The 19,971-nt window shown below is 41.4% G+C and overlaps 1 protein-coding gene across 2 annotated transcripts in view; it reads left to right on the top strand.

The window, feature by feature from the left end:
- LOC125467613 (vinculin) overlaps window positions 1–19,971 on the top strand; it is a 110,590-nt gene that overhangs the window by 59,425 nt on the left and 31,194 nt on the right. For both annotated transcript variants that reach the window (XM_048563714.2, XM_048563716.2), the window contains exons 7-13: window positions 902–992; window positions 1,170–1,317; window positions 2,801–2,954; window positions 12,751–12,926; window positions 13,248–13,438; window positions 17,958–18,157; window positions 19,599–19,727. In XM_048563714.2, coding sequence (XP_048419671.1) covers window positions 902–992; window positions 1,170–1,317; window positions 2,801–2,954; window positions 12,751–12,926; window positions 13,248–13,438; window positions 17,958–18,157; window positions 19,599–19,727 — 1,089 coding nt within the window. The remainder of the gene's footprint in view (window positions 1–901; window positions 993–1,169; window positions 1,318–2,800; window positions 2,955–12,750; window positions 12,927–13,247; window positions 13,439–17,957; window positions 18,158–19,598; window positions 19,728–19,971) is intronic.

Here is a 19,971-nt window from a genome sequence, read left to right as displayed (position 1 = left end):
ATTGTGACCATCTCCTACTGATGAAACCCTTCCTCTTCTTTGAAAGATTGGACATAAACTGATCCCCTTTCCTTGCATATTCTGCATTAGTTTCCAGGATTTTTATACAAATATCTTGTAATACTGTGTTCGTAATTTTCTCCTATAAAAGGCTATTTTAGTGCCCTGTTTATCATGGATGTTCTTCAACGGATGAAACCATATGCACTGTGCAATGAAATATTGAGATGTTTGTGTTCTCGGTTATTTACAGCATTTTCAATTTCTTTGCTTAGAACATGGCTTACAGGAAGTGCTTTTATCTAAAATTCCCTGTTTGTTGTCAAAATAACAATGACTGTATTACATGCGTATGGTTGGGACTGCTCTTTGTTTTTATTAAGCTCATAAAATTTGTGAGAAAGTGCGATGTCTATAGTTGGTATCTTGCCTCTAAGTAAAATAAGGTCTGCAGCTAACTGCACTTAGTGTAATCTAGTTGTGCTTATGTGGTTTGTACTGTATGCAGTGGAAGAATCCCTGAATTGGTAGTAATAAACTCTGTAATGGCTTTAAATGTTAGTTTGATGTTGGCTGCTTTTGTTCAAGACAGTGCCTTCTTACAATGATTTATAATTTCCATGTTAAGAAACAACTTATTTCAAAACTTGCTACAGTGTAAAATATTTGGATTCCGTGCCTCAGTTTAAGTTAGCGAACCAAACTGTCAAACAAGTATTTTAAAGAAAATCATTTAAATAACTAGAAAAGCTTTTACCAAGTACAAGATGTGTGATTTCTCATTCTGTTACTGTTGCACGAATAATGAAGACCAAATTTTGTCATATTGAATTGAATATGTTTTTCTTTCTTTTGGCTTTTGGTCATTAAAATTTCTGATAATGGCTATTTCTTCTGATAGGATACAGAAACTATGAGAAGAGCTCTGGCTATGATTGACTCAAAGATAGATCAGGCCAAGAACTGGCTAAGTGATCCCAATGCACCTCCAGGTAATAACTAAATTATTAACTATTATTGTTGCTACTATGCGAAAATTCCAAGTTAAGTTTAAAGTTTTAGCTTGTCCAATGTCCCAAAATATTCCCATGGCAAATAGGGTTCTTTTCTTTCTGACATTATTTGATGGCCATTTGCTTGAAGTTCAACTGGTCAGTTGTGTCTTTTAGGTGATGCTGGGGAACAGGCAATCAAACAAATACTGGATGAAGCTGGCAAAGTTGGAGAACTTTGTGCGGGCAAAGAACGAAGAGAAATTCTAGGTACTGCCAAGGCTTTAGGCCAGTTGACTGACCAAGTATCTGAACTCCGAGCCAGGTAAATTTTGTTTTTGGATGAACGTTTCCATATTTGTTATAGAATTCAATGCATTATGTTGTGCCGAGATATTGTGATCATGAAATATGAGATAATTGATGTCACAATTTTGAGCTTATGCTTTAGACAATTCTGGTGACAATATAATCAGCCATGATAGGCTCTTGTGGTAGTGTTTCTATCCCTGAGCCAGGAGGCCTGGGATCAAAGCCCACCTATCCAATCGTGTACCACAACAGCTCTGAATGTCTAGGTATTTTATAAACCAATAATTAGCAATGAATGGAGCCCATAAGAGCAAAGTTAAGTATAAAATTACATTTGGACCATAGGAAGGAGGTAGGCCAGTTAGTTTGAGCATAATCGATCAATCAGTCAAATGAGGTAATCTTTACATTAACTTCATAACCCTTGCACAAATCTGTTAATACCTATTTGGTTGACAAAACTTGCTCAATCTCCACAGTTGAAATTAGCATCTGACTGAACTTCAGTTGTTTTCAGAAAAGTTACAAACTTTTGTTACCCTTTGTGCATAGAAGGATTTTCCAACCACTGCTGAAAGGCATAATTCTAACATTGGGACAAAGCCTCAAATTCATGACTCCCCAGCCAATGGAAATAGTTTTCCTCGATCTACCCTATGAGGTTCTCTTGGTTATTTGAGGGCTTCAATCAGATCATCCCTTATTCCTCTGAATATTGGGAATACAACACTACTTCGTATAAGTTGACCTGATCATTTTAACTCTTGAAATTTCAATATCATTAAATATTGAATATATATGATAAATCTACATTACACTGCCTATAAGGCTGTTGGATCCTTCCTGGGGTGGTGGGCCCAGAACTGCAGTCACTGATCCAGATGTGGTTAATCTGTGCTTTGTATTGATGCAGCATAACTTCTCTTGTGTCATTGGTATTAATTCTATTCATGCATGGCGTGTGGATGTTACTGGCTAGCCTCGCATTTGGTTAAGTCGATCATGTAGTTTAAGGTCTGGAGTCACAGTAAGGATTAGATTTTTCCTTGCATAAAAGATATCGGTGCACCAGATATTGTACTACCATCAACAGTGGTCACCATTAGACCATCTTTTTAATAGCAGTTTTTTTTTTATTGAATTCAAATTTCATCTTTTGCCATGGTATGATTCAGACTTGCATCTCCAAAACCATAGCTTGGTGTTCTGGTTACTAGTTCAGTGACATTACGACTACACTGCTGCATCCCTATTTGTTGCTTATTTATAAAGATAGACATTCCATTAGCCTTTTGGATTATTTTCTGTACTCCTTTAAAGCATGTTTTAATGATCTGTGTACAAGCACCCTGTATAGGTCTCTTTCAGCTCCATTTACTGCTTTCATACATGTGGCCCTGCTTAAAATATGTAAAGTCAATTTCTGTAGTATATATCAGTGTGTGCAAATAGATGTGAGATGGTGCTAATACAATTTGGTTTTTTTCAATGAGTAGAGGTCAAGGTGCCACACCTATTGCCATGCAAAAAGCACAGCAAGTATCTCAAGGACTCGATATGTTAACAGCTAAGGTGGAGAATGCGGCCAGGAAGCTGGAGGCAATGACAAATTCAAAACAGGCCATTGCCAAGAAAATAGATGCTGCTCAGGTAATGTCAATATAATTCTTAAGAAATGTGTCATTAGATAGGAGCTCTTCAAAAATTTTTGCTGGAATTTTGTTTTAACAGGTTCATAATTTTGAATTTACTTCTCCACTACATAGGAACCTGATTCCTGTTTCTTGTGCTTGCTTGGAATTTGTGGGATCTGTTAGAAAAAAGAAGTGTAATTCCTGGGACAAAAACAGTGTGCTGGATAAATGCAGTGGGTCTGGCAGTATCTGTAGAGAGAAAAACACTCAGCGTTTCCAGTTCAGCGCCCCTTTGTCAGAACTGAAAATAGATGGAAAATGTTGTTGATTTATTGTTGTTACATGTACCAAGGTGCAGGTGAAAAGGGTTGTTTTGCATGCTGTAGACACTGGTACCATTCAAAGGCCATCTAGTTGGCAGAACAGAGTTCAAAACAGTGTTCAACTGCAGAGAAGGTGCATAGTGACAGATCAGAATGCATATTTGAGACATCCATTCAAAAGTCTGATAACAGCAGGAAAGAAGTTGTTGTTGAATCTATTAGTTTATGTATTCAAACCTCTATATCTTCTGAAAGAGAGTTAAACTGGGGTGGGAGGGGTCTTTTATTATGTTAGTTGCTTTCCCAAAGTTGGGGAAGTATAGATGAAGTCAAAGGATGGAAGGTTGGTTTATGTGGTGGACTGGAATGTGTTCATAACACGGTGTGAAGCTGGATCAATACAGCAGGTCAAGCAGCATCAGAGGAGCAGGAACATTTGCATTTTCGGGTTGAGACTCTTCTTCAGTGTTATCTCAGATCCTCCAGCATCGGCAGTTCCTGCTATCTCTGGAATGTGTTCATGACTCTAGTTTCTTGCGGTCTTGAAGATGAGTTGCCATACCATGCTGTAATGCACCCAGATAGGATGCTTTTTATGGTGCATCTATTAAAAATTGCTAAATGTCTTTGTGGACGTGCTGACATTTTCTTAGCCTTCTGAAGCAGTAGAGATGTTGCTGTGCTTTCTTGACCGTTGCGTTGATGTGGGTGGACCAGGACTGATGGTTGATCATCATCACTCCGAAGAATTTGAACACCTCATGTTTCACCTTTTGCAGATAGGGATGTGCCCTCCATTCTGCTTCCTGAAGTCATTGACAAGCTCCTTCATTTTATTGACGCTCACATTGATGGAGAACTTGTTACTTTAACACCATGCTGCTTAACACTCAGTCTCTTTACTGTATTCTGTTTTGTTGTTGGTAGAGATCTGATCTATAATGGTGGTGTTGTCAATGAACTTGTAAACAGAATTAAGGCAGAATTGAGCCACACACATGTATATAAGGGTATATAAGTAGGAGCGGAGTACACAGCCTTGAGGGGCACTGCTGTTGAGGATTACGCTGGGAGAAGGTTTTGTCCTTCGTTCTTATTGACTGTAGTCTATGGATTGGGAAGTCGAGGATCCACTTGCAGTGGGGGGGGAGACGAGAATCGTACGTCTTGAAGTTGAGAGATGAGTTTATTCAGAATTATTGTGTTGAGGGCAGAGCTGTAGTAAATAAGTTGGAACCTGACACAGGTATCCTGGTAGGCAAATTGCAAAAGATCGAGGCAATTTAGTCAGCTGGATGATGGTTGGTGTGAGCCGTGATTAACTTCCAAAGCATTTCATAATTTATGGAGGTAAGAGCCACCAGGTGGTAGTCATTGAGGCACGCTGCATGATTTTTCTTTGGCACTGGGATGATGATGATGGTCGTCTTGAAGCAGTTGGAAACTTCAGAATGTAGTAAGGAGTGGTTGAAGATGTCTGTGAGTACTCCCACCAGCTGGTCCATGCAGGATCCGGGGACTCCATCTGGGCCAGATGCTTTACATGAGTTCACCCTCAAAGAAGGCTGAACCAGTAACTGCAGCAGTGACCATTTGCTCATTCTGAGGCTGTTGGGATTGGTGACTTTGTTTAACTCACCACCTGTTCAAAGTAAGCGTAGAATGCATTGAGCTCATCAGGCAGGAATGTATTGTTGCCTGCGATTCTGTTCGACTTAACTTTGTAGCCCGTTATGTTGTCAAATCCTTGTCACAAACTGTGGCCCTGTGGTTAGTCTAGGACTCAAGCTTAGTTTGGTATTGCCCATTATCATTTCTGATAGCTTTACAAAGTGGGTACCTGGATATCCAATATCAGCCAGGGTTGCCTGACCTGTACACCTCAGACCTGGACTTGAGTGGGGAGTAGATCTCCTAGTTCAGCCATGGTTACTGGTTGGGGAACATTTCAAATTAACTTTGGCATACAGTCATGTACATGTTTTACTAATGAACTCTGCAATAGTATTTAGGTTGGCCACTAAGGTCTTGAATATGGACCAATTCACTGACTGTAAGCAATCTCATAGAAGACCTTCTGTTGCCTCCGACCAGTGCTGCACTATTTCCTGTACTTTTTCTTCGGGCTTTGATTTCTGCTTGCAAACCAGAAGGAGGAGGATAGCGTTGTGATCTGATATGCGGGTGGGGACGGGGCAGCCAGCATCTTTTGACAGTTGTATAGCAATGGCCAAGCATGTTCAGACCTCTAGTGGGGCAGCAAACATATTGATGATACTTTGGCACATTCTTGAGGCTGGACTGTTGACGTCACTCGCTATGATGAACAAGGCTTCGGGGTATTACATGTTAAGACTGTTGGTGTGTTTGTTGCATGGTATACTATATCAAGTGCACTCTTCACTTCCCTGTGGTGTAGACTGCTGTCAGAATAGTGGCAGTTAACTTGCAGAGCACATAGCGAAGTTACTTTACTACAAGACATTATAGCTAGGAGGAGCAGTAACTTGCCAGGGTCGCTATGTCTGAATGCCAGGAGGTGTTGAAGAGGCAGACCCTACCACCCCTTGCCTTGAGGATACTGAAAGGTCTGTTTGGTGAACTGAGAAACCCTCGGGTTGTAAGGTAGGGCAGGTTAGCAGGAGTGAGATATGTATCTGTAAAACGGAGCACACAGCAGTCTCTCATTTCCCTTTCAGAAGGGGAGTTGCGCTCTTAAGGTCACCTATCTTGTTTTCAGTGGCTTGGACATTTGCCAGTAGTATGCTGGGGTGGGGTACTTGAAGTCCCATCGTTTCAGACTCACCTGAAATCTAGCACGCCTCCCATGTTTGATGGATAGATAGCTACGCCCGTTCGATCCAGTGAGGGAAGTCTGCTCCAGATGGAAAATGTATGCTCCCAGTCAGATCCTGGGCACCAGCCATGGCCTTAGGTGTTCCGGGGGTCTTGTGGCCAGTTTAGTTGGGCCTCTTCAGTGTTGGGTCACCATGGGACCAGGTCTTGTTCCAAGAAGATGACGTTAAAGATGATATTTATGCCATTAATGGGAGTGGGGGTTGGTGAGTGAATAGAGTATTTGAAATAGAGCTCTTAGAGAGAGAAAAGAATAAACAAATAGTGATAGCTGAGAGAGAGAAACACTAAGTAGGATGCTGAGGAGAAGTTTGAATAGTTGAAAATGGGTTGACTGTACAATGCACGTTGTGGAAATTATTACACTGAGTCATAAAGGCTGTAAGGTGCATAGGTGTATGATAAGATGATATTCTTCCAACTTGTGTTGAGCCTTGCTGGAGCACTGCAGCAGCACTGAGACAAATGTTGAGTTTGGAACTCTGGTGTATTGAAGTGGCAGGAAACTGGAAGCTCAGAATTAGTTGCACATGTTGAGCATAGGTATTCAACAAAGTAGTCACCCAGTCTGCCTTTTGCCTTCCCAATGTACAGGAGACCACAAGGTGAGCAGTGAGTATAGTATAGAACATAGAACAGTACAGCACAGAACAGGCCCTTCAGCCCACAATGTTGTGCCGACCATTGATCCTCATGTATGCACCCTCAAATTTCTGTGACCATATGCATGTCCAGCAGTCTCTTAAATGACCCCAATGACCTTGCTTCCACAACTGCTGCTGGCAACGCATTCCATGCTCTCTCAACTCTCTGTGTAAAGAACCCGCCTTTGACATCCCCTCTATACTTTCCTCCAACCAGCTTAAAACTATGACCCCTCGTGCTAGCCATTTCTGCCCTGGGAAACAGTCTCTGGCTATCAACTCTATCTATGCCCCTCATTATCTTGTATACCTCAATTAGGTCCCCTCTCCTCCTCCTTTTCTCTAATGAAAAGAGACCGAGCTCAGTCAACCTCTCTTCATAAGATAAGCCCTCCAGTCCAGGCACCAGTATGTACTTGATTGGCTGAAGTCCACCAGAGGCAGTGCAACCATAACAATAAGGGAAGGTAGGAAGAGAGGTGATGAAATTAAATGGAGTTGTACTAGGAAATAATGTACACAAACCCTGACCGTGCCCACCTATCTCCAAAGGCTTTGTAAGTACTGATGGACACTGCATGCTTTCTCTAAGTTCATCCAGGCATGAACGTATTTGGAGAGGAGGAGCAGGCAGCTGGAGGCTGACCCCCTTGTGGCCTGCTGCCTGAACTTGTTGATAGCCACTTTGACCACACCCACAAGGTGGTCTTCTGATTTGTCCTATCCTCCTCCCAAGGATAGGAGGAGGGGCTGATTTACAACCTAAACGACAGGCACAAGTTTTTCAATAAATAGTGAGGATGCGACTCTCCTCAACCAACATACATGTGGTCCATGGGTCTTCAAAATAAACACTTGGGCTGGGAGTCTGTGAACCACCTTAACCTAGGTTTGCATGGGACTGCTGCATCTGTTACCCTCTGTCCATGGTTCCCAATGGAAAGTGGAAGAACTCCTGCGTATCGTACTTTGCAACAGGATCTCCCACTTCCTGGTGGTAAAATGGAATGTCAGTTACATCCTCATCAAAGGTGTGAACCTTTTGATCTTTTACTTAGAAATTCTGTGTTTGATATGACCTCGCTCAGTAACATCTGAAGGAGGACTGAGCCTCTGAACGCTTGTGTTTTCAAATAAACCTGTTGGACTATAACCTGGTGTGATGTAATTTCTGGCTTTGTCTACCCCAGTCCAACACTGGCACCTCCATGGCAAGCCATATTCAGGCAGTGAATAAAGGGAAAGTAGTGGATGGTGTGCTGAACAAGAAAACCTGCTGAGCCATGTGAAAGAAAATTGGAAGGGATTTCCATGAGGCGTAAGTTGTGAGGAATGAGCTCCTGAAGGACAAGTTAGCTGCTCTGCTTATCAAAAATAAAGACAGCTATCTCGCACTGCTGGAGCAGGTGGAACTTGAACATTGACCTCCTGACTTAGAAGAAGGGACATTACTACCATGCTGCAAGGGCTCTGAAGAATCATATAAGTCAACAATTCTCTCAATTTGATACCACCAAATCACCTATGCAATTAACAAAAAAAAAAATTAGAAAGCACTGTCCATCGGGGTAGTGCAATAACACAAATTTTTCATTTGATCAACTTGTGTCAAAACATCCCTGAACTTGTCTGGAGCAGTTGAGACTTGAACCTGGGGCTCCTTCTGGAACTGTTCTTTGCCTAGCTTTACCTAGAGGCTAGCATTTCTAGCACTGACATGTATAGAGGAGCCAGAGAAACTGAACAAGCTAGAAGTATTCTGTATGTTGATGTTCTCAGAGGGGGAATGCAATGGGATTGAGGTCATGGAAGTACAAGATGAATGTGGGATTACATTGCTCAGTTGGAGGTTAGTGGCTGAGCCTAAAACACTCAAACCAAGAATCAATTTTACAGTTGGCTGAAAAATGGCAGGTGAAAGGAAATGTGAATTTATGGTTAAATGTGATCAGATCTACTTGTTGGCATTAATTGTAAATGCTGACACAGACCAATTATAATCTGTTTTTGAATTGTATTTCTATTCATGCGAAGCTCAAAGCCATAAGCACAGTGCGACGAGGATTTGAGGCAGTTTAGAATTCAGCAGAGGGATAAGGGGCTTAATTATGAAAGTGAATATAGACGACGAGGGTAAGTCTACTGGGAACATTAAAAAAGACCTGGAAGCTTTTTTTCTCGGTACGTGAAGAGAAAAAGATTGGTGAAGACAAATGTAGGTCCCCTTCAATCATGTAGTTGAGCAACCACAGGCCTGAAATTGAGTATCCTAAGTTAACACAGCTGGCGAAATCTGGCCTGAAAGAAACTTGACCAAACTAAATTAAACAATAGCCAGTAGCAATTGGTCACAGAGATCTGTAAGAGACCAACATCAAAGGGGTCAGAAAGATCAGGGAGCTGGTTTCAACTAAGTTTTGTGCATTGGAGACATTTCCATTGGGCTTTCTGGCACTTGGATTTCCAGCCAGTGCCCAAGGACATGCGCTATACACCCCTGGCATACTAGCTGTGAAGAATGTTGGCATGATCCATTAGCAGAAGGCCAGAGAACATTGAGAAGATCTGGGGAGAGAAGGGGATAAGAACAAACATCTGGAAGCCACCCCCTCAGTGAAAACTCTCAGCCTTAAGATGACCCATGGCAGAAGATTTTGCAGCAACCCAAGATGATCCACCCTGACTGGTGAGACCTGCCTTCATGGAACAGTTCATCCACTTCACCAACACTTTCCACCCCAACCTTCAGTTCACCTGGGCCATTTCCAGCACATCCCTCACCTTCCTGGACCTCTCAGTCTCCATCTCAGGCAACCAGCTTGTAACTGATGTCCATTTCAAGCCCACCGACTCCCACAGCTACCTAGAATACACCTCCTCCCACCCACCCTCCTGCAAAAATTCCTTCCCCTATTCCCAATTCCTCCGCCTCCGCCGCATCTGCTCCAACGATGAGGCATTCCACTCCCGCACATCCCAGATGTCCAAGTTCTTCAAGGACCGCAACTTTCCCCCCCACAGTGGTCGAGAACGCCCTTGACCGCGTCTCCCGCATTTCCTGCAACACATCCCTCGCACCCCGCCCCCACCACAACCGCCCAAAGAAGATCCCCCTCATTCTCTCTCACCACCCCACCAACCTCCGGATACAACGCATCATCCTCCGACACTTCCGCCATCTACAATCTGACCCCACCACCCAAGACATTTTTTTCATCCTCACCCTTGTCTGCTTTCCAGAGAGACCACTCTCTCCGTGACTCCCTTGTTCGCTCCACACAGCCTTCCAACCCCACCACACCCGGCACCTTCCCCTACAACCGCAGGAAATGCTACACTTGCCCCCACACCACCTCCCTCACCCTATCCCAGGCCCCAAGATGACTTTCTATATTAAGCAGAGGTTCACCTGCACATCTGCCAATGTGGTATACTGCATCCACTGTACCCAGTGTGGCTACCTCTACATTGGGGAAACCAAGCGGAGGCTTGGGGACCGCTTTGCAGAACACCGCCGCTCGGTTCGCAATAAACAACTGCACCTCCCAGTCGCAACCCATTTCCACTCCCCCTCCCATTCTTTAGATGACATGTCCATCATGGGCCTCTTGCAGTGCCACAACGATGCCACCCGAAGGTTGTTGGAACAGCAAATCATATTCCGCTTGGTAACCCTGCAGCCCAATGGTATCATTGTGGACTTCACCAGCTTCAAAATCTCCCCTTCCCCCACCGCATCCCAAAACCAGCCCAGTTCGTCCCCTCCCCCCACTGCACCACACAACCAGCCCAGCTCTTCCCCTCCACCCACTGCATCCCAAAACCAGTCCAACCTGTCTCTGCCTCCCTAACCTGTTCTTTCTCTCACCCATCCCTTCCTCCCACCCCCAAGCCGCACCTCCATCTCCTACCTACTAACCTCATCCCACTTCCTTGACCTGTCCGTCTTCCCTGGACTGACCTATCCCCTCCCTACCTCCCCACCTATACTCTCCTCTCCACCTATCTTCTTTTCTCTCCATCTTTGGTCCGCCTCCCCCTCTCTCCCTATTTATTCCAGAACCCTCACCCCATCCCCCTCTCTGATGAAGGGTCTAGGCCCGAAACGTCATCTTTTGTGCTCCTGAGATGCTGCTGGGCCTGCTGTGTTCATCCAGCCTCACATTTTATTTTCATGGAAAGAGAGTCAGCTTTAAGTTGGAGAAAGAGTTCAACAGCTCAGCTCAGACTCATGCGGCCTTGTGGGTAATATCCTTTCTCAAACAAAGAATACATATTGTGGGAAGTTGGGAAATGCTTATGTAATGTTTTATTAAGGAATAGTGGAACTGCAAATAAATTTGGTGTCCCTTCATCTACTTGCTACTCACACTTGGGTGTGTTTTTTGTGCACAAACTGGCTGAAGTGTCCAAAGGCAGGACAAGAGTCAGAAACGGGCAAATTTATTATGTGGAACTAAGTAATGGCTGCCTAATTAAATATATAAAATAGAAACCAAAAGAACTTCAAATGCTGTAAATCAGGAACAAAAAGAAATTGTCTGGAAAAGCTCAGCAGATCTGGCAGCATCTGTGGAGGAGAAAACAGTTAAGGTTTCGGGTCCAGTAACCTGAGTTCTAAGGAAGGGTCATTGGATCCGAAACGTTAACTGTTTTTTCCTTCACAGATGCTGACGGACCTGCTGAGCTTTTCCAGCAACTTTGTTTTTGTAATTAAATATACAGTTTGGTTCGACCTTCACATAGGAGAATACAAATAATAGACACCAGAAATGTTGAGTTCGGAGTTAAGTGAGAGAAAATGAAGGAAATCTTTGTTATTAAGGAATTAATGATGGGGAAATTGATGGGATTGGAGGCAGATTGAAGGCCTGATATTCTACAAGCCAGAGTAGTTAAGGAAGTGGCCCTAGAAATGGCCGTGTTTAGGAGGGCTACAACAGGTGATCAAGAAGGCATATGGTATGTTAGCCTTCACAGCAAGAGGTTTTGAATGCAGGAGCAGACATATCTTGCTGCAATTGAACAGGTCCTTGGTGAGACCGCAGCTGGAATGAAAGTGATCAGACTGACTTCCTGGTGTATGAGTAGAAGTGGAACAGGTTAAGGTCATATTTGGGGTGGTACAATGGCTCAGTGGTTAGCATTGCTGCCCCAAAGCACAAGGGACCCTGGTTTGATTCCACCCGCTTGCGACTGTCTGTGTGGAGTTTGCACACTTTTCCCTGCGACTGTTTTCTCCAGGTGCTCCGGTTTCCACCCACAGTTGAAAGACATGCAGGATAGATGAATTTGCCATGCCAAATTGTCTGAAGTATTCAGGAATGTGTAGATTAGTTGGGTTACAGGGGAATGTGTCTGGGTGGGATGCTCTGAGGGTCGGTGTGGGCTTGTTGGGTTGAAGAGTCTGTTTCCACATTGTAGAGATTCTGTGATCTATTCTGTGACTATATTTGCTGAAATTCAAAACATTCAGGGGCAATATCATAGGAACCTATAAAATTTGAGCAGAACTAGAGAGGATAGTTGCAGGAAGGATGGTCCTGAAGAGAGGGTCCAGAACTGGGGTCTCTGCTTAAGAAGATAGAGTGTACCATGTAGTACTGAGATGAGGTGGTGAACCTGTGAAAATGGCTACTCCGGAAACCACTCGAGGGCAAGGCATTGTATGATCTCAAGAATGAGTTAAAAATGGTACTTGGGGTTAAGGGGGTAAAAAGATATGTGGGAAGAAGCTTTTGATGTTCAGCCATGATCTTAATAAATGGCAGAGCAGACTCCAAGGGCCAATTGGTCAGCTTCTCAGATTTTCTACGCTCAGTGTTTAAGCTGAGTGGCCCCTACCACCAGAAACAAGCTGAATCTATGACTAGTATAAGAACAGTATACTATATGGTGACAAGTAGCCAAGGAACACAGTATCATAAAATATACATGTTCTGTCTTGAAATTTGTTTTCACATGCTGAGTGGATTTAACTTTTGTTTAGAGCTGGCTGGCAGATCCACATGGAGGCCCTGAAGGAGAAGAGCATGTACGTGGTATTTTAACAGAAGCTAAGAGAATTGCAGATCTTTGTGAAGACCCCAAAGAACGGGATGATATACTACGTTCGATTAATGAAATTGGAGCATTGACAGCTAAGCTGTCTGACCTAAAAAGGCAGTATGTATTCCAGAAATGGCTAGCTGAAGGCTAATTGATTATTATTATAAGTTTATTTACTTGAATCTATTAGGTCTTGTCCTTTCAGCAGGAGATTTTCACTTCAGTTAATAAATGTTGTCTTGATTCAGTTGATAATAATTAAACTTGCTCTGAACATGTACTGTTAACAATTCTGCTTAAATTTCCTTTAAATTGTTGTGGCATTATTCAGATGTTTGAAATATCAGTATTCACGTTTATGTGCATTTAGCTTCATTTTTGTAAACACTGTTGTTTTACGTTTAGAGCATAGTTGTGATCCTGTTTCCTGATTTGCAGAGGTAAAGGTGATACTCCAGAAGCACGTGCTTTGGCAAAGCAAATTGCTACCACACTACAGAATTTGCAGACTAAGGCAAATCGAGCAGTGGCCAATAGTAGGCCTGTAAAAGCAGCAGTCAATTTGGAAGGCAAAATCGAGCAAGCCCAGCGCTGGATTGATAATCCTACTGTTGATGGGCGTGGTGTGGGTTAGTCCATTGAAATTTTTGGAAATGTTGAATGAGTGATAATTCATGTTTCTGAAATGCATGTTTCTCACTTGCAGGGTGCAATGCATTTAACTTGATTTGTGTCACTCTGTAGATGAAAGCAGTATTAAATTTGCCTTCTCAACCCTTATCAGTGTTAAATTAACATGATTCAACCAGTTAGAAATATTGAAACTTGGCACTTCAGCTGTAGTCACATAGAGTTCCCATCTGAAGTCAAAAATACATCCCACAGGTGGCACTTAAATTTTGTGTTTTGTACTCTGGAAAGAAATGATCACTGTCAGGATTGTTGCAGTGCACAAAAAGACTTTCAACCCCATGGCTGTCTGAACAAAAATCTCACTGCCATTCTTCAGATTTCTCACCATAATCTTGCATATTGTTCCATTCCAAATAACAACTAATTTCTTTTGGAATAGTACCATTGATCCTGCCTCCACCACCCTTGGGTAATGCATTTCAGACCCGAACAACTTCAGTTAAAGATTTTGTCATATCACTTCTGCTTTTATTAATTAGTTCAAATATGTGCCCCCTCATTGCCACCCATCAAAAAGGTTGAGAATGTCCTGTCCCTATTTATTTTGTCAGAATCTCATGATTGAGAATGCTGCAATCAGGTCTCTTCTTGGTCTTCTCCACTCCAAGGAAAACAGATCCAACTTCTACAAACTACCTTCCTAACCGAAATTACTGACTATTGAAGCTATTCTCTTAAATCCTTCCTTCTCCATCTCTATCCAACAACTTTGGCAACTTATCCAAGTCCGTTTGAAGTTCTACACTGTCCACTGCCTTATAGTTTAAAACTACTGCCAAGGCCTTTTTTTTATTATCAACATGCTTTGAAATTATGTTGTTAAACATGTATATCTGTGTTACATGTGGGAATTCAGCAAAGGTAATGCCAAACTATTAATGTCCTTGAGGTTACCATTGACCAGTAACTGAACGGGTCTAGCTGTTTTAATACTGTGGCTACAAGAGGCCAGACGCTGGGAGTTCTACAGCACTGAACACACCTTCTCCCCTGTACTTGTCTACCGTTTCTATGGTGCAAGTTCAGAGTGTCATAACTATACTTGGCTTGTCTGGATTAGTGCAACTCCCGACAACATTCAATACCCTTTGGAACAAAACTGCCCAATCAGATTGGCCTTCAACATTGATTCTCTTCACTGTTGCACAGTATGTACTATGAGCAAGATAGGTTGCAGTAACTTAACAAGGCTTCTTCAACAGCACCATGTAAACTTGTGATCTCTACCACTTAGAACAAGAGTGGCAAATGCATGGAAACACCACCACCTGCAAGTTTCCCTCCAAGCCACTCACCATCATGACATGTAACTATATGCTGTTCTTTTACTGTCACTGATCAAAATCCTCAGACTCCATTCTTGACAGTACCGTGGCTAACCCAATACCCCAAGGAGTGCAGAGATTCAGGGAGGCAGCTTATAACTTCTTTGAGAGCAATTGTATATTATGGACACTAAATGTTGGCATAGTTAATGATATCCACATCTCATGAAGGAATTTGTAAAAATAATCTATATCTGGAGAAGCAAGCTTCTTGAGATTGACTATTGCGAATTTTTGAGGAGTGTACAGATTGGGTCACTAAGAATATTTAAGGTTCAGATTGATATATTTTCAATCAGCAAGGGAATGAAGAGTTATGGGGAAAAGGTAGGCAAGTGGAGTTGAGGATTATCAGTTGAGTCATAACCTCATTCAATAGTGCAGTTGACTTGATAGACTAAATGGCCTACTTTTGCTCCTAAGCCTTATACTAATATTGCTAGAATGTTCCTGGAACATTAATTATTTAAATTGAAGTTTAAACTTCAAATAATCTTAAAATGCTACAGTTTCTTTGTGAGAAGGACAGTTTTAAAGCAGCAGCTGGAAAAATCTATGTGCCAGATGGATAGCCAAGGAAGATCTGAGACACATTTTTGAAATTTTCACACAGATGCCTTAAGTTGGGACAAAGAAGGCAACCTATCGATGTAAAATATTCAAACAGTATTCAGCTATGATTTCGAGATTTATGTGTTCTGTACAGAAAAGCTCTAAGATTTGCTTACCAATTGGAAATGAATGTTTATACAGACTTAACATATAGAGATTAATAGCTGAAGAGCTTTTTAAAAAAAACTCTAAAAGATAGAGTTCATTTGGAGATGAATTCAGAATGAATTAACTTTTGCATAGATCAATTAGAAATTATGTCATTTTGACAGAAGCCTAAAGAATCCATGGACCACTTAGCAAGCAGATGCAAAGCAATTGTGACTTTTCAAATGGTGAATTAGTAAACAAGAACTAAAATGGTATTTGTAACCACATCCATGGAAGCTTTATCCAGACAAAATAAGGACTTTTAGCATTGAACAGCCACTGGATAATAGAGGAAATACCACTCCAAGCTTTGAAATCCATGAAGTTTCTTGGCCTAAACTCAACGGTTGAATTACAACCAGATTTAAGGCCTTTGGAAGGTCTGCTGTTCTGCATGCACCAAGGAAATGCACAGCTTTCATCAATTTTGCAACTTGTATGGTAGAAAACACCAATGGCAGAGGCAGTGCACTAGAGCAAAGGGTGATACAGCTACAAAGAGCTCTGCACCAATGAAAATAGATTGCACACTAAAACTACCTTCAAGTAATTATAAAATCCATCTAGTAGGTAGGCTTATTGATGAATCAATATTTGACTAGTTACAAAATGAGACAGTGAGTAGAAACATATATTTCACACTGTTAATCTTGTAGAAAATGTCAATGCCGTCAAACTATCCAGAGGATTTCCAAAAATTCACGTTATTTTCTGAATATATTTAATTAACAGCAACACTGGCAAGTGCTATTAAGGTACCTTTGTGAATTATTTTCAAAAGGCGCATATGTCCACAGTCATGGAAAATCATGATAAAACCTGTAAATGTGAAACTTTCCACAAACTATGATTTACCAGTTCTGCTTGCAGGATTAATTGTGCTGGAATGCAAGTGCAGTGCAATTCTCCAGAATTTTCAAATGTTGTACAGTGTAGTCACTACTGGAGCATGCAGGAACATGCATGCTCTGGCTTCTCAGCAATCTGTCCATGGAAGCAGTAGACAATTCATGAGATATGTACAAAGCTGAAACTTGCTGATATCTGGTTTGCATTTAGTAGTGATTGTAATATGGTCAGCCAGCTTGACTTAATAGAATGAATTACCTGATTGGGGCTGTTTATCTGGTCCAGTTGGGGTGCCCTGGCTGACGCAAAGGCGAATGTCAGAGATAGTAACACTATGATGTCTGATGCAGCATGAGACAGTACAGTAGTCAAGGACTGTTTGTGTGCAAATAAATGGTGACTTGACTTGATGCTGGCTCTGTAAAGCCATTTCATTCGTGATGAGAGTAAAGCACAATCATGAAGAAACTCCTTTGCAGTAGTCATCTTTGAGTTGGGTCAAGTATTTTCTGACATCATACCTTTACGTGGGAACCTTGACTTGTTCAATTTTGCCGTCAAGGATTGGACCCAGTACACGAAAGAATGGTAGTTTTTTTTTGCAGGTAAATGACATTGTGGCAAACAAAATAACAATGAAAAGTTCTGACTGCCTGTGGAGCTGCAGCCTTTTCTGTAATTAGGAACCTAACTTTTTCTGAGGTATCAGATACTAAAACTGAGAATTGATCGATTTAGTTGAGGAATATTGTAACCTGAAAGCTGCCTCTAATTCTACTGGCTTTTACTCACCAATTTGAGAAACAGAAGAACCTGTATTGGGGTTTTTGACTAGGTTAAGACAATGGGCAGAAATCTGTGAATTTGGTTTAACTCTTAGAGATGCTTAGAGACCCTCTGGTATGGTGGATTAATAATGTATTTGTGTAGCAGTGCCAGTTACCTGAACCTCAGCTGGACTTCAAACAGGTGCTACGACTGATTTTAACATTAGAAAATGCAAGAGGAGCTTTTGAGTTGCAAGGCTTTCTGATGCAAGTGGATAGATACCCTTTCTTCGTGATCACCACTTGAGTGTAGAAAATTACATCACAAATATCCTGATCACAGTGGCTCTAGGTGAGCCCACAGCAATTCCAAAACCAAGCCAAGCCTCAGACAAATGATTAAAATTTTATTCAGAATCCTGGCCAGCAAGCCAATGTAGTTATTGCCAGTATGCAGACTTGAGACAACTAAAGAATCTGCTACACCGAAACGTGGAGCACTAACTGTTGAAAAGTGAGCAAGAACTTGATTGAGCTGATTTTTTCTTCTTGGTTTCTCCATCAACCCGATGCCAAACTTATTTTTATAGTGTTATTGCCAATTGTGATGTAGCTCCTACATTCCAATCAGCACTTCTCAGAAACCCAGTCATTTTGAATGTCAAAGCATCGAAGGGTTGACGCTTTGCTAAACACATGGTCCTGTTAAAGTTTAGTATTTTGTTTAATTTAACAACTTGCCTTTTTATTAGGCCAAGCAGCTATTCGTGGACTTGTAGCTGAGGGACGTCGACTGGCAAATGCAATGATGGGACCCTATCGCCAGGAACTTGTTGGAAAGTGTGACAAAGTTGAACAGCTAGCTGGACAACTTGCAGAGTTGGCAGCTCGGGGTGAAGGTGACAGTCCCCAGGCCAGAGCAATTGCTGCACAATTGCAGGATGCACTAAAGGTACAAGTGCTTAAAATGTGATTTGGCCAATTTGTTTTACTAAACGCAAATGCAAAATACTGCGAACGTTACAAATCCGAAATCAAAGCAGGCTTGGTGCATAGTTCAAATTGGTGATTTATTGTTAGAATATTTCTGTTGCTAGGTGATGATCTGAAATATTAACATTGATTCTCTTTCCATAGATGTTACCAGATCTCCTGAGTATTTCCAACATTTGATGATTCAATTTAGTCTTATAGGTGCATTGAAGTATTTAATGTTATTTGACATGCATTTCACACCCTGCATACTCTGCTATGATTCTAAGCAAACATAAAGAATGCAGAGGAAAAACTCAGATCTGGCAGCAGCTGTGGAAAGATAAACAAAGCTAATGTTTTGAGCTCTATATGACCCATCTTCTGAAGAAGATTCAAGCCAGACTCAAAACATTAACTGTTTCTTTCTCCACAGATGCTGCCAGACCTCCCGAGTTTCTCCAGTGTAATGTTCGTTTCAGATACAATATTTTGCTTTTGTGATTCTTGACAATTTTGTTCACAAAATAACTTCACTGTTTGACTAGGATCATTTTTGCTTTTGTGAGAATCAAGTTCTTACTGACAATATTTCTGTACTTACAATAATTCATTCATTAAACGTATTCACCTGCAGTATAACAAAACATCCATGAGAATGCTGAAACTTTGAACCTTTCACCATTTCAAATGACCTGATCTTTAAACATGAGCTACCTGGATCAGAGTTTGAATGTATACTATTATTTAACAGAGTAGAATAATCAAACCGTGTATTGTACTAGCCCATAACTTGTGAATTAACATTTTAATCTTTCAGGAAAAATACGAGATGGTAAGTTCCTCAATTGTAACTGGCTACCAATGAACAATGTATGGTACTATTACATGGAGATGAATTCTACAGTTCTGCCACTGCACATGTGATGTTGACTGTAAATGTCACTGCTCTGTAGTTTTGTCCAAAATTAATTTTGAGAACTACTTTTTTCACTACTCCCTACTTTGCGGTCTATCCCGTGCTTGTAAATCTTTGTTCTCTGCTTCAAAATCGATTCCTTCATCTCCATGCATCCCAGTAAATCAAATTTGAGGTCTCAATTTTTAAACCCCTTGATGACAACATTTCATTTTACATGATTAGTGTTCTCTGGCAATACATCCTATTTGTTTTTGTAATTACTACAACGTTTGACACCACTGTATTTTTGTCTGTCTTTACCTCAAAATACTGTGTTTTTTTCAAATGGTTTTAGTGTGTTATTATTGTTCCCTTACATTACGTTTCTTTCACCTTGTTCATTTGAGTTTGCCTATTCCCACAGCAAATGCCATTTACGTTTTAATTTATGTGAGGCCTATTTAATTCTTGTTTGCCTTGAAGGTAAAATAATACTTCTGTCACATTTATTCTCACTTAGGATCTAAAAGGCAAAATGCAAGAAGTCATGACCCAGGAAGTATCTGATGTTTTTAGTGACACGACCACTCCAATTAAGTTGCTTGCTGTAGCAGCAACAGCTCCACCAGAAGCACCAAATAGAGAGGAGGTAAGTGGGAATATTGACACAGTAATAGAACGAGATTTTGCTTAGATAATGTCACAGTCTAAACTATAAATTCGAAGGAGGTTGTGCTGTATTCAGTAACAATTAACAAATATCTTTGTTTATTAAATAAGTGAACTAAACTAGATAGAGAATCTTACTAGAGATAGTAAGAAATGCTGGAGCCAGATAACAGTGTGGAGCTGGAGGAACATAGCACGCTGGGCAGCATCAGAGAAGCAGGAAA

Source organism: Stegostoma tigrinum, chromosome 37, assembly GCF_030684315.1.
Source record: "Stegostoma tigrinum isolate sSteTig4 chromosome 37, sSteTig4.hap1, whole genome shotgun sequence".
NCBI classification, from domain to species: Eukaryota; Metazoa; Chordata; class Chondrichthyes; order Orectolobiformes; family Stegostomatidae; genus Stegostoma; species Stegostoma tigrinum.
This window is presented reverse-complemented; position numbering and strand designations above follow the sequence as displayed.